This window comes from Hippoglossus stenolepis, chromosome 4, assembly GCF_022539355.2.
Source record: "Hippoglossus stenolepis isolate QCI-W04-F060 chromosome 4, HSTE1.2, whole genome shotgun sequence".
Lineage (NCBI taxonomy): Eukaryota > Metazoa > Chordata > Actinopteri > Pleuronectiformes > Pleuronectidae > Hippoglossus > Hippoglossus stenolepis.
Genome location: NC_061486.1, coordinates 6,027,912 through 6,041,518, shown reverse-complemented (window position 1 = coordinate 6,041,518; position 13,607 = coordinate 6,027,912). Strand labels below are relative to the sequence as shown.

Sequence of the window (13,607 nt, the reverse complement as noted above, 5' to 3'; positions counted from 1 at the left end):
AAAGGCAAATTGGAAGTTGTTCCTTCTTTTGGTAATGAAATGGCAAAAATAACCTTATCACATAATCTAATATTAGAGATTTTGTTACTGGATTCTGACAGTGGAATAATTCAGTGTAGAGGGAAAGTTGAATTGTTTTAACCAAATCTGCAGGATCCGGGCTGCCACTGACTTGCTTGTTAACAGTATGAATGTATGTGTGTAATAGATTCATTCCAGGTGCAGAATTTATGAAATAGAGCCCGAAACTCTATAGATTCCCCGACAATTACATATTAATCTCTGTTTCATCGCCCTGCGTATATAACCGAGTTATCGCCGCTCGGTAAATGAGGCTCAGGCTGAACAAGGACACTGCTGAGCAGAGAAATATCCCCTCTCATGATCCCACGGATGAATCTCAAAGGAAGATGCGATGGCCCCTCCTCTTTGTCCCAGGGCCAGCAGGCAGCCAAACACTGTCTGTCAGACGCACTGCCCGATGAAAAGAGCAGGACAAGGGCGAAAACACAAGAAGAGTCTATTCTCCTCAGAGTTCCATAACTGCCTTGTACAAAACAGCAATGTCGAGATGGAACATTTGTGGTGCGTTTACGACGTGTACACATGTTAGAGATTATGAGCCAAACATTGAGAAATAACCATCTCTTTTTTTTTTTTTTTTGCGAGCTGAAGTCATGTTCTCACCAACAGGGGAGCCGCCTCACACTGTAACATTTGGATAATGTTTTTACCAGGGTGCCCTGTCAGTGTTTGACCAGCATCCAATCACAGGCATGAGCAGCCTTAATGAGAGATCTGGGACGAGATCCTTGTCAACAACAGTCTTCCTCCTGCCAGCCGCTGGGTCGGTGCCTGCTGCCGCTGCCAAAGGGGCGGCGCCTGCACTCAAGGGCCCGAGCAGTTGTGGTTACTGAACCTATGATTAGCTTTGCTCCCCCACAAACATTATAAATGCTGCCCATGCTAGCATTAAATAAGCCTTTCTCTGTGAACGCATCACAACCAAAATTGGATAAAATGGAAGCGTGAGATGAGCATGTGAGCAGCTCACAAGGCATTTCTCAAAGATGAGGTGCTACATTGGACCGTTCTGCTGGCAGAACCGCTAGTACACCCCGAAGTGTGGTTTAGCAGCCACAGCCATTTTGTTCTCGCTTAATTTAGCCCTTCTCTGTCCATGTTAGTCCCCATTCACAATACTGACATGTTTATAAAAGAGTGAAACCAACACAGCATTTCTCAGTGTGAAATCTCAGGGGAAGAAAGTGAGACAAAGACGAGGACTCTGTGTGTTACCCGGCCTTAAGCAAAACCAAGGTTATAAAAAATGTTTGTATTTTTTGATTAATTCATGTTTTTATTCAAACGTGTACAAGCAGAATATAATATAATAAGGATATAATAATATAGAATGAGGATGAGATAAAAATGAAAATAAACCAAAGTGCTAATTTGATTTATTTGTATACTTATGTATATATCTGTGTATTTTTATTTTTGAGTAGTGCAGTTTTTATTCCTCGAGGCTTTTACACGCAGCTCGATGTTTTATGTTATACATACATAAAAATAGTGGGAATGAGAGAAAGCAATGTTTCAGTGACTCAAATGACGAGCAAGCTGGTGCTGCTTTTCAGATACTCAGCACTGAGTACATTATAATGACTGCAGCTGTGTGTGTGTGTGTGTGTGTGTATCATAAGTCAGCGTGTACACGTTAGAAATAACATGTATGAGTGATCGTGCTCAGGTGTAGCATAGTGACCCACTTCCTCTTACGTTTCTCTCATAATGTAAAAAGAGTGGGCTCGATCAGACGCTACAGTCCAGCAGATGGATTGTGGGTAACAACACACCCATCGTCTCAGCACTTCTCCCAAACTCCCACTACACCAAAATGAGACTTCATTGAACCAGCCAGTCATTTAACAAATATTTGCATTTTCAATATAATAAAAAAAGCTTTAGTCTATATACACCACTTATATTGTGTAACTTGGCCTTAATTTCATTATTCTCATGTAAACATTTTAATGCCATATAGCCTAATTATGGAAAGATCCCTGAGGGGATTACTGCCTAATCCTCTTCCTCCCTATAGAGCAATGGATGCTGTGGCTTAACGCTTCAGGGCTGCAGTGTCTTTCTCCATGTGCAGCTCAGTGTGTATATCGGGCTGCAGCACAATTCATCAGCTCAGGACGTGTTAAGAGGTGAATGAGTTTGTAATTTAGGGGCTGAAACCTGAAGAGGATTGTATTCTATTATGGATCAAACACAAAAAGGATGAATTAATAATAATAATAATAATAATAATAATAATTTCTTACTGATCTTTTTTTTTTTTTGTGTGTGTATCTTTTTTCAAAAATATACTGAACGTTATCTGAAATAAAACAGCGTGAGTTTCCTGCAGGTATTTACTCCTCATATGGAGCTGGTAAGCCCCGTGTATTGGCTGCGGGCTGATAGCATCAGCAGATAGGATCACTGTTAATGGACTCGAGCTGAGGAGGAAAGAAAGAAACAGGGAGGGCGGTTTGCCTGCGCAGCTCCGAGAGCGATGAAGGGGCGCTCTGGGACCGAAATCCACTTGTATTCCTGTAACACTATCGGCCATAATTGGCTGAGGAACGCAGATTAAGATTGATGAGACATTAAAGTGGCTCTTTGGAGTTTAGGGCGGATCGATAAATATCCTGATTTCTCTTTTTTTCGAGAGCCAGTCGCTCCCATGCAGACAGATCACTGCTCCACAGCGACACTGATGCGAGAACATGGTGGATGAAGAGGTGCAGAGGGAGGAGACTGAAGTAAAGATGTGATCACTATCAGCTGACCAGGGTCACACACAAAACACACAGTAAAACAACATCTGGAGTAGAAACAAGCGTGTAGTATTGTATGTATGCGCGTGTGTATGATGTAGGATATTAATAGTGTTTTGTATTAGTATTATATTCTGAGCCCACGTACAGACTGGCCATGTTAAAACACCCCTGAATATCAATATCAATAGATTATGGAGATATGTAGGCTCTGGCCACGTGAGAATAATAAGGAATCAATTGAGCTAATTTTATATACATTTAATAAACATTTAATTTCTAAATAGCGCTGGTTGTTTCGTTATAAAACATTTTGTATTATCACACAAACATGTAGGTTTCCTATGTTTCAATGCTACTTTATCCAGGCCCGGTTTATATGCACATAAACCAAAGCGCGTTCCAAAACCTTTTGTTTGGTGAAAACTACACTACTACTACAAACATAAAGAGAAATAATGGCGTAGTTATCATAACGGACAATATCTGACCGAATTGTTGTCGTTCATTTTAATTATCTCTAATGTTTACACGCACAGGATGTAGCCTATAATACATCTTTACGCACGTATAGTGGCGGGACACAGACAGGCGTCATGACACCACCTGTAATCGCATGTATCCCTTTTACAGGATTAACCTCAGAGTTAGTAAACATGTATATATATTTTTGTACATGCTGATGGATCCTGCTCTGATCTGCAGGCCCCGTGGTTCTGAGCAGCCCGGCCCAGCTCGTGGCCCCTGTCCTGGTGGCCCGGGGGACTCTGTCCATCACCACCACTGAGATCTACTTCGAGGTGGACGAGGATGACCCTGCCTTCAAGAGGGTCGACCCCAAGGTGGGTAACACGCACCACGGTGTGCAGCTTAAGTTGGAAAACTCGCAGTTTGGTTTCCGACATGTTTCACCGTTTTTCCCCCCATTGCAACAGGTAATAAACAGTCCCTCTAGTTTACGCATTTGTTGATAATATCCTATTATAAATATGAGCGGATTTGCGCGTCTGTAGCTGCTCTGTTTTGCTCTGTCGTGTTATACAAAATTGACGCCATATTTTCTTTGTAAATCTTTACGGCTGATTTATATTTTATGTGTTTCAATTACCCGTTTTATGTATGCATTCGTAAAAAAACCCTATAATGACCTTTGAGGCCTGTGCTCGTCATGCTGGGTCAGCCATCAAACAGCCATGACAGATTGTCCAAGTAATGCAACATAACTGCTTTTGCACATAATATTAAAACAGTAATAATAATAAATGCGGGTTTTTTGCACAGGAGGTTGAGGCTTTAAAAATAAAACCAGACTGATCTGCATGGTTACAGATCTCACAAAATGGCTTATTCCATTTCCCCCTATTTTCCTTCTTGTGACACTTTTACCCAAAGTAAAATGTCATATTAATTAGGCCAACTTCACTGCCGTCAAAACCACAGTTAATAAAACCATAATGGGACACAATTATAAAACAGCTCGTTTTATTAGCTCTTTAAATTAGACCAAAGACAGAAATTAAAAAAATCAGATCACAGATGTTATAATCCAGTGTATTTCAAGTGCATTTTTTTTTTTCAATTAAACTGTAATATATATATATACTATATCTGTTATCATTTTCTTTTTTTTTTATCATGTAGGCCTAAGAATGGTAGAGGAACAAAAAAGAAAAACAACAACCAAAAATATTAAAAGCTGGAATACTTTTAAATAATAATTCAAGTAATTCGATGGAATGTTCTCATTGTAAAAAAAAATATGCCGTATACGCCTACCATCAAAATGTAAACTTTCAAAAAAATTAGAAAAAGTCCATTGAAACAGATGAGTCAGACTACCACTGATGCAAGTATAAATTAAAAACGTTCCTACCGGATAGAGATAAAAAAACAAAAAAAGGTTCAGAAGTAGATTTAAACAGGTGGATCCTATTTACGTGTCACAGAACAACATTCACAATTTTTTCAGACCACTTGAATCACAATGTATGAATGTATTTACAGTATAAAATGTACAGATGTGTGTAAGTTGTTTTAGTTTTCTCTCTTTTTTTCCAAATGGTGTCTCTGGGGGGGGGGGCTTTATTTTAAAGCAAATGCTCAGGGGCTCAGACAAACCGTGTGTGGCACGGGGTGGAGGTGGCCTCCTGGGTTAATGGTTGGCCAATAATTTAAACTTGCTCCTAAATACTGACACCAACAAAAAGGTGCACGGGTAATATTAAAGAATATTAATAAAAAAAATCATCTTGAAACAGGCCAAAACAAATTGAATGACAAGAGGACCTTTCACAAGATTTAGCCAAAATGGTTTGGCAAATTTTTCTTTTCCCCCTGTCCGTTTATGAGCTCGTTTGGCCTCTTTTACCACAAATTTTTTGAAAGACGAGGTGAACTGACATGTCTTTACCTCAGAGTTTCTCCAAGCTTTTGGGGTTGGTCAGTATTTCTCTCGCCAGGCGCCAAGTCTGTTTCGCTGCGTTCTCGAGCGCAGAGTGGGGCTTCCCCTGGAACAGGTCTAAATTGGGCAGGAAATAATGCGGGCACCTTCGGCACTGCAAACACGAAATAAGCTGCAATAGAATCCCGTTCAGGCGGTCGCCGAGGCAGCTCTCGTCCCAGTCCGACTCCCGGGGATGCTTCTCGCACTCGTAGGAAACCAAACTTTTCATGTGGTAGTTGATCAGCGGCTGTCCGGGCAGCTCCAGGTGACGGTCGCGCAAAGTTTTCAGCACCGACAGGCACTTCTTCCTGCACCCGCCCAGCAGGAGCCGGTTCTCGGCCTCGGCGAATTGCAAGACCCAGGCGTCGCTCTCCGCCGAGCTCTGCTTGCCGTTCAGCGAGTAGCACTCTTTGGATAAAAGGTTGAATCCCTCCGCCTTGACTTCGGCCACCCGGTTCGGCCCCGGCCACGGGATGTGCGGGAGAGGCCAGTGCGCCGCGCTCCGAGGCCAGATCCCGGTGCACTTGAACGCCGGCGTGATTTGCACCACGTATCTGTCCCGAATGCGCAACCTCACCTCACTTGTGTCAGCGACCATTTTGACAACATCTCTGTAGCTGCATTTATCCACCGCCTGCGCCACCAGCGTCTGAAACCTCGACCGGATCTTGCGCGCCGAGAGGTAACCGGAGGCGGTGATGAACTCAACCCAGAGAGACATGCTCCTCTTGCGGCCGTCGCTGAGCTTGAGCACGGCGCAGCCCGGGAGAGAGCCGTCGTCCACAAAGTTGAATACTCCCATCTGATTCAGATAGAGCACCACCTCGAACTCGGTGGGCGAGATGACCTCCAGTCCCTCGAAACGATTATCCATCTCGCTGAGGGAGCTGATGAAGCGCGGCTCCTGCACCTCCACCTCCTTCAGGACATCCGAGACCACCTTGCACACCTCCCGGATGGACTTGGAGATGGCCGCTTTTCGAGTGTGGCATTTCTCGTTGTAGTATTTGTTTAGGTGGTACACCAACTTCGCCTGGGCGGCTATCATATTAGGGCAGAGATCCGGGTTGTACACCGGAGTCTCGCAGTACGCCGAGGGATCCAACGCGGCTGTTTGTATGGGAGCCAATTTAAGAGAAGAAAGGTGTCTATTTAAAAAGAAAAAAAGAAAAAAAAATGTCTATTAATAAGACAACTATTCAGAACTGTGCGCTCGGAGCACGTGCGTAATGATCATATCATAACACGCACAGATGTCGCTCGGTAAACTGCATTGAAGTGCTCGGAGCGAGTCCTCAGAACAACCAGGCTGCTGTGATTAAAAGTCCATTTCCACCCTGTGAGCTTCAGGAGCCGGAATATATATAAAAAATAAAGAAGCCTGTTCTCCTTGTCTGATCACTGTGCCGGTTAAGCGTCCGCGTAATTGCGCAGAGTGGAGTGTGCGCTCCTGACGCAGCCGCCCGGTGTTGCTGTGTTTTACGACAGGGACACACACACACGCACACACACACTTTATTATAAGGGAGGAGTTCGAAGCCAAGATGTCCAATCGCCGTGTGATGCGTCACCACTTCCCAGTTTATCGCAAACAAATTCATCCTTGGGTTTTATATACAAGCGCAAAAAAAGAAAGAAAGTACAGGTAGTAGTAGAAGTATATCGAGGAGCGGAAGTAACACCTACGCATTTGGAGAGAGAGAGAGAGGAAAAAACAAAACTGCATTTTCTCTGCGTTACATTTCTTTTCCTGGGACTTTATCTGCTGACTTTTTTTTTTTTGTTGATAGTCCGCTATATTGAATCATATATAAAACAGTAGGTGGGTTTCGAATTGCTGATGCATTTGCGTCTTCGGATAATAAAACTTTTAAATTTTGCAATTTAAATTTTTGTTCCTGCTGTGCAACGAACCCAACTCCTTCCACATTAGACGCGTCACATAAAGTGAGAGTAATTTCGGGGAGTTTTAGTCACGCAGAGTATATTTGTATTTTGTAAATTGGGTTTGGCTTATTTGTGGGGTTTTGTTTTTGAAGCTTTAATGAGATAATCGTGATTGAGTTTATCAATTAAACCTTTTTCCGGCTCTTTTTGAAATTATCAGGTTTGTTGCCGAACTATGGAAAAGTCATGGCTCTGTTTATATTTAGCATTGTGATTGTCTTGGACACGTTAATTCTCGTGTGTGTGTGTGTGTGTGTGTGTGTGTGTGTGTGTGTGTGTGTGTGTGTGTGTGTGTGTGTGTGTGTGTGTGTGTGTGTGTGTGTGTGTGTGTGTGTGTGTGTGTGTGTGTGTGTGTGTGAGATCCTGCAGATCGAGGCTGTTTGTTTTGCTCTAACTGTGCAGGAACAGCCTGTACTGTGATGCGCAATGGTTCCATGCGTCATGTATTTTAGCCGTTTAATTAATGGAGCTTAAATTGAAAGAAAAAAAACACCTTTAATATTTGCGATCATGCATTTCACTCTCAAAAATGAAAAGTAGCTTATATTAGCATTACTACATTTAGTAGTGCATTTATTGTGTTGTTTTCATGTGACAGAAAAATAGAATAATGTGCCACAGAGAGAATGTGTCCATCTGTGCTTGTATAATTATTTTATATTTAACAATACTTGTTATATTGAAATTATTATTTTAAACAATGTTCCATATTGTTAATATAAAGACACTATGATACACTGGAATTGTACATAATTATAGTTTTATAATGGTTAATATATTTGAATATAATTACAGCAATAATAAAATAATAATGCATAGAAAAATACAAAATAAGAAAATTCAATTAAAAAAACGTTAAAAGCTAATAATTTCAAAAATATTATTGACATGCTACACCATTTTACATAAGGATGACGTGTTTAGCCACAGCTATGTTGATGTGACACAGTGATTCACAATAAAGAGATCTTGTCTCCACACTAAACCCTCTCCGGCGCTCATCATTCCACTGGCACTCCGTCTCTCAAGGTACAGTGTTCGCTTTGAAGAGGACTTCAAAAAGATAATGCTGCACGGATCAGATAAGGAACACAAAGGCGTTTACACTCATCTCTGCTCTCGTCACAACTGCACACGACCAGACATTATGGGGGCAGAGCGCCGCTCGTCAGCCCTGACTTTCGCTACATGGATGCGTCTGAGCGGGAGGTGGCGTGTTCGGGAAGGACCCTGATAGATAGGTGACTCCCATTATCACATGTATAGTCCCAGCCTGCCATGGACACACCGCCAGCAGCCTGTTGGCAGGCCCCAGTGATATGTTCACACTGTTACCAGGCAGACATTACAGATATGGAGCAGCATCCTTTGTTTGTCGTCAATCTAATTTTGGATAGAAGCTTGTATAAAGGCTCATTCTGTAATTAAATGATATGATTAGCTCCATTCTCTTCCTGATATATCTCTGGAGGATATGGAGTATGGCATGGACGATGTCATGTGGTGAGAGGTAGTAAAAAAAAACCTAAAAGCCTCTTCCACTCCCAGGCTTTGATAGTGTTTTCTCACACTCTCTCCCACTGTCTGTGGCCCAGCAGGTACTTGCCTCTTATTGGAACCAGACTGGCCCCACTTTCCAGGCCATCTTGCTCCCAGTCAGATACGTCTGAATCCAGTTGCACCTCTCGAGTTTGCGCTTTAGCCTTTTGCCATCCTTGTGCGTGATGGGGGCGGCGGGTGTGTGTATATATGTGTGGGTGTTCATTGAGATTATCACCTCCTAATCTAAAGCATGTGGCTGCACAGATCTCACAGTAACTCAACCTGCTCTGTCCTCCCAAGACTCCAGCCGTTGTCAGGTCCGGCCTATGAGGCGCTCCAATCTTCTCACACCAGTATCTTCACCATCGCAACATGGAAGCTTTGTTGATTCATTTGCCATTCCGCCTGGGCCCCGCGCACTCAAGTGTGAAACATAAGGGTGTGATTCCAGCACAGGCCTATTTCTGACCCAGCAAAATGCATGCATGAATGTGTAAATCAATACAATGACTTCTGCCTCCCCTAATTTTGCGCGAGCATGTGACCCTGTTTTGAAGGCTTCTTTGTTTCCAGAGCATGCCTCTACACTTATTCATGTTCTCTCCTCCATCTTTTTCCCCCTTTCTTCTAACAAGACTGATCGTCCCTCTAACATGTTCAGGCGTGTAGGGTCAGTGGCACTTTTCTGATGCCTGAAATTGCCCTTTGATGACATCGCTCGTGCCTTTGGAGATGATGTTCCACTGATTGTAGCAGATCTCATTAAATGTATTTATTTCATCCCCCAGCCTTCATAGACCTTTGCTACACATAAATTAGTCATATATATATATAGTATACTTGTTCTTATACAAATAAGAGGAATCTGTGCAAACACATGATTATTTTATTGTATGCACAAAACAATATGTAGCCTCGAGCATTTAATAAAAAATAATATGTTGAAAAAGCGAGTCACACAGAGGGGAAACTGAAAAACCCTTGCTCCTCAAATATTGTTTATGAGCTTGTTTGACCAAAACCCTATACGCAGAAGGTTTCACAGATATGTATATGCACTTTACGTTTTATTTTTCTCTATTACCTCCTTTTAATTAACAAAACAGTCAGTTACATTATACAAGTATCACAATTAGCCGAGTTTAAGCCGGATCAAGACCCTTAAAACCACCAATCTTCTAATAGGCGACGTAATTATTGACGAGGCTGCATTATTTTGATAATCCTATTACACAAGAACAAATAAGGCCCTTTCCAGGCTTTTCTCATTACATTTCCGGGGTCATTTAGTATGTAAGAGAAATAATCTCAAGCCATGGCCCATACAAAGGGAGTTTACCAGCTAGCTCTCGAGCTAATGTGCAGATTAGTCAAAGTGGACTTAATAGGATGACATATTTCTATATAAATCAGATTAAAAGCACTGACACTTCGGAGATGTGACATCAATACTGGCTCTCGAACTGGGTGAAATAATATACTTTAATCTCATGGGATAACCGCTCACTTTCACACGTTCCCTGTAATTTTATTTGTCATGAAATTAAATTGTCATTGGGATTTTTAATAGCCAAACATCATTATTCCAGGCAATATGGTGTCTCGGTAGGAGGCCAGTTAATTTTTGGGCCCAGAGCCTCGCTGAGGACCCCCTTTGGATTTTGTCCATTCATTAGTTTTATTCTGTGCCGTGTATTAGCAGCCTCCTTTGGAGAAGTCAGGAAGCCGGACCACATAGCCAGAGGCTCTCAGAGACCCACCAGTGATTAACTCAACAGGCTCCATTCACTGTGAACCGTATCAATATCACATAAACAAAAACACCCAACTTATCAACCTGATGTGAATTTGAGAAAAAACACGAGAGCTGGAGAAAAAAGTGTAAATTATGACACTTAATTGATTGTCTCAGCTTCATTTGGCCCTTCACCCCTCCCCTCTGCAATATGGTATGCTTGTCAGCCTTCGTGATAAATTACATGCATGTATTTGCATGAATTTAGCATTAATACTTTTGTTTGCCAAAATAACGATCCAGAAAATGTCTAGTTTCCTTCACAAAATAAAAAAATAAAGGCTTACTTTGTGTTCCGTGCACTTCTTGGTTATATAGTCAATTTGGTGCCTTGATAGTGCTGGTGCAATTCTTTCCTCTCGTTTTATGAGCATACAAGTCTGTCTTGTGTTTTGTTGTATATAACAATGCTTAATATTGTTTACATGCTTGTACATGTTTGGTAAAGGGCGAAGATGGCTTTTATTTTGTATTATTTATTTATTTTATCTGTAAACATGCTGTCCTTTTTCATTTTCTCATCATGGAAACTGTCTCTGACTTCCATCTCGTCCGTGGTGAAAGGCAACAATTCACCAGCGGCTCTGTGATTAATCTTAATGTCTGCGAGATGTCTACCATCTCAAGGTGGGCGCTGTAATCATCTGCCCACTGACCCCATGATGCTCTTCTACAATCCTCCTCGCAGTCCTTGTGTCTGATGCGTACTTTCAAATATCAGAATAAGTGAGCCCAGTTCTCGCCCACACGTCATGTGATCTAAGAGCAGGAGTGCGTCTGAGCACCAGACAAAGAGAATGGAAGAAGTGGTGGCATATTCCAGGTTTAAGGCTGCTAGTAATCAAATGTTGCTGCTGAGGCCTGTGATGAAATTAGGCGATGGTGCTTAAATAAGGGATGAAGGGTTCATAATTGCCAGTCCTAGAGATCTGAGGTGCCGGGTGCCAACTGTCAGAGCAGGGCTAATGATGACAAATGTCTCTCTATGCAGATTGCAGCAGCAGCAGCAGCAGCTCGGGTGTGCAGCTGAGAGAGAGCAAGAAAAGAAAAATGTATAGGGCCTAATAAGAGAAAGCTTGTGTGCAGCTATTTAATGACCTACATAGTAACAAACCTCCCTAACTGACGGGCTGACTTTGAAAGTACTCAAGCTCGATGCTGTTTAGACAACACTCTACTGATAATTAATAATGGTTAATCGTCTCTGTGAATAGTAGGATTCATCGCTATCTGCTGCTTTAACCGATGCAGCGAACAAAAGTAGAAACTTACTATTAAATTTGCTTTGAAAATGATAACACAATAAAAAAAGATCTTGTTTGAGATGTTTGTGCTATATTTAGCTAAACAATCCATCAGCTCTGGAAGAGAGGACACTTAAAGCCGGGATCAGCGTTGTCCTTGTGTGCAGTTTCCCTCATTAGCTTTTCTCGCTGTGCTCGTCATTGTGCAAGATGAAAAAGTGTAGTAAAAATGTGAAACTGCTTGTTACTCTGCAGGTCATGTAGAAAAGAGCAGGTTGTTCCTAAACTATTGTTGGTTAACAAGTTTGTTTTTTCCCCCTGTTGTATTAAGTGTGTATGATTTTAACCACCTTTGCTTCAGGGAGCCATAAATCTGATTTCACTTACTGTGACGTACGGCTCATGCTAATAAAAGAGCAAACCCCGAGTGTTGCATGGCCAGATTTCCCCAATTTGTTGCATGAATGGCTTTTGAAAGGGGTCCCTCTCTGTACAAAGGGAGGCTCGTCTTTGTTTGGTTTCGCCCCATCTGTGTCATCTGGTGGTCTGTGCAAGAGGGTGGTGTCTCGGGGTGCTCCCCAGCGGCGTTGCCAGTTGTTTTATGGACTCGGCGGAGTGGTGCTGGGAGTTCATAAGTTGCCTGGCCCATTGTGTGCTGAGCCCAGCTGACACGTGTGAATTGACTCCAGCATATTGACAGATCATTTCCATTAATGAATCGGAGGAGTCGGCCTTGTTTCACTCTGTGATTTATGCCCTTGCTTCATCATCCTCTGAGCGGGGTTAACTAACAAACCCCCTGAATGACTCAACCACAAATTGCTGGATGAAGGGAGTTTGCTTTGTTCAATAGACTTATGCATATAGTTAAAGTGAAAATGTAAGTGTTCTATATATTATTAATGATTTGGAACACGCATATAGCCAAAAAAGATGTATGTATATAGCCTAAACCCGAATGTACAAGTTTGTCTCAAAGTTATTTTATATTTAGAATCCCTATCCTCACTCTCTTAAAATCATCTGAGATTGATTCGCATCCGATATGAAAACATCTTGATCAAAGCCTGGCATCATTTTTTTATCAGGAAATGATCTACAAATGGATTCTGCTTGTTAAAAAACCCCTTTAGGAACAAAGTGGGGATGTGCAGTTGCTTATTAATAAGCCACACTAGACAATTAAGTTTATATTCATCAAAGAACTGGCTGTTTTCTGTTTGGAATGGGTGGGCCTTTTCTTGATTTGATATTGACCCGCTTTTGTCTGTAACCACTGGCGTCTCGTCACCTCGGCCTTGATCCTCTATGGCGACCATCCAGCTTGTTCAAAGCAACAGCCACACACTGCTGATAGCGCCGGCCTCGGCCCGGCCTGTCACCCCCACCGCTGCTGCCACATGGAAGGCACATTTGCTCGCCACCATTTTATGCCGCTGTCACCCTCCCTTCAACAGCGAGGGGAAAGAGGGGAGGTGAAAAGGAAAGGAGGGAAAAGAGGGAGGCTCACCCTGAGCGGATGCTAGACAAAGATGGCAGCAGAGACATTTTGTCTACTTTCATTAGTTCTGGTGGTGGTGAGCTGTGCTGAATATTAGCCTGTTACTGGCAAAGCCACACATCGAGGAGCACAGACGGCGAGCATGTCACAATCAAATCTACCCCACCTCATTTCCATCCTCCTCACTGAAAAAGTGGGACATATGGGGCAGGATGCCAATTGCTTATTTTATACGGTCATTAACATCCCTCAAACCACATTATATGGTAGGTGTGTCCCAACCGTGACAAAGTTTATCTCACAG

The 13,607-nt window shown here is 42.3% G+C and overlaps 2 protein-coding genes across 4 annotated transcripts in view; one reads left to right on the top strand and one right to left on the bottom strand.

The window, feature by feature from the left end:
- The window catches only part of LOC118106129 (neurobeachin), a 180,653-nt gene that overhangs the window by 119,486 nt on the left and 47,560 nt on the right, over nucleotides 1-13,607 (top strand). For all 3 annotated transcript variants that reach the window (XM_035154409.2, XM_035154408.2, XM_047339621.1), the window contains exon 40: nucleotides 3,537-3,673. In XM_035154409.2, coding sequence (XP_035010300.2) covers nucleotides 3,537-3,673 — 137 coding nt within the window. The remainder of the gene's footprint in view (nucleotides 1-3,536; nucleotides 3,674-13,607) is intronic.
- On the bottom strand, nucleotides 4,297-6,804 carry mab21l1 (mab-21-like 1). Its single transcript, XM_035154443.1, has one exon. The coding sequence runs from the start codon at nucleotides 6,320-6,322 to the stop codon at nucleotides 5,243-5,245; it is 1,080 nt and encodes a 359-aa protein (XP_035010334.1). The 5' UTR covers nucleotides 6,323-6,804; the 3' UTR covers nucleotides 4,297-5,242.

Excerpts from the sequence above, each read along its gene's own strand:
- mab21l1 (XM_035154443.1), bottom strand. The coding sequence starts at position 6,322 with ATGATAGCCGCCCAGGCGAAGTTGGTGTACCACCTAAACAAATACTAC.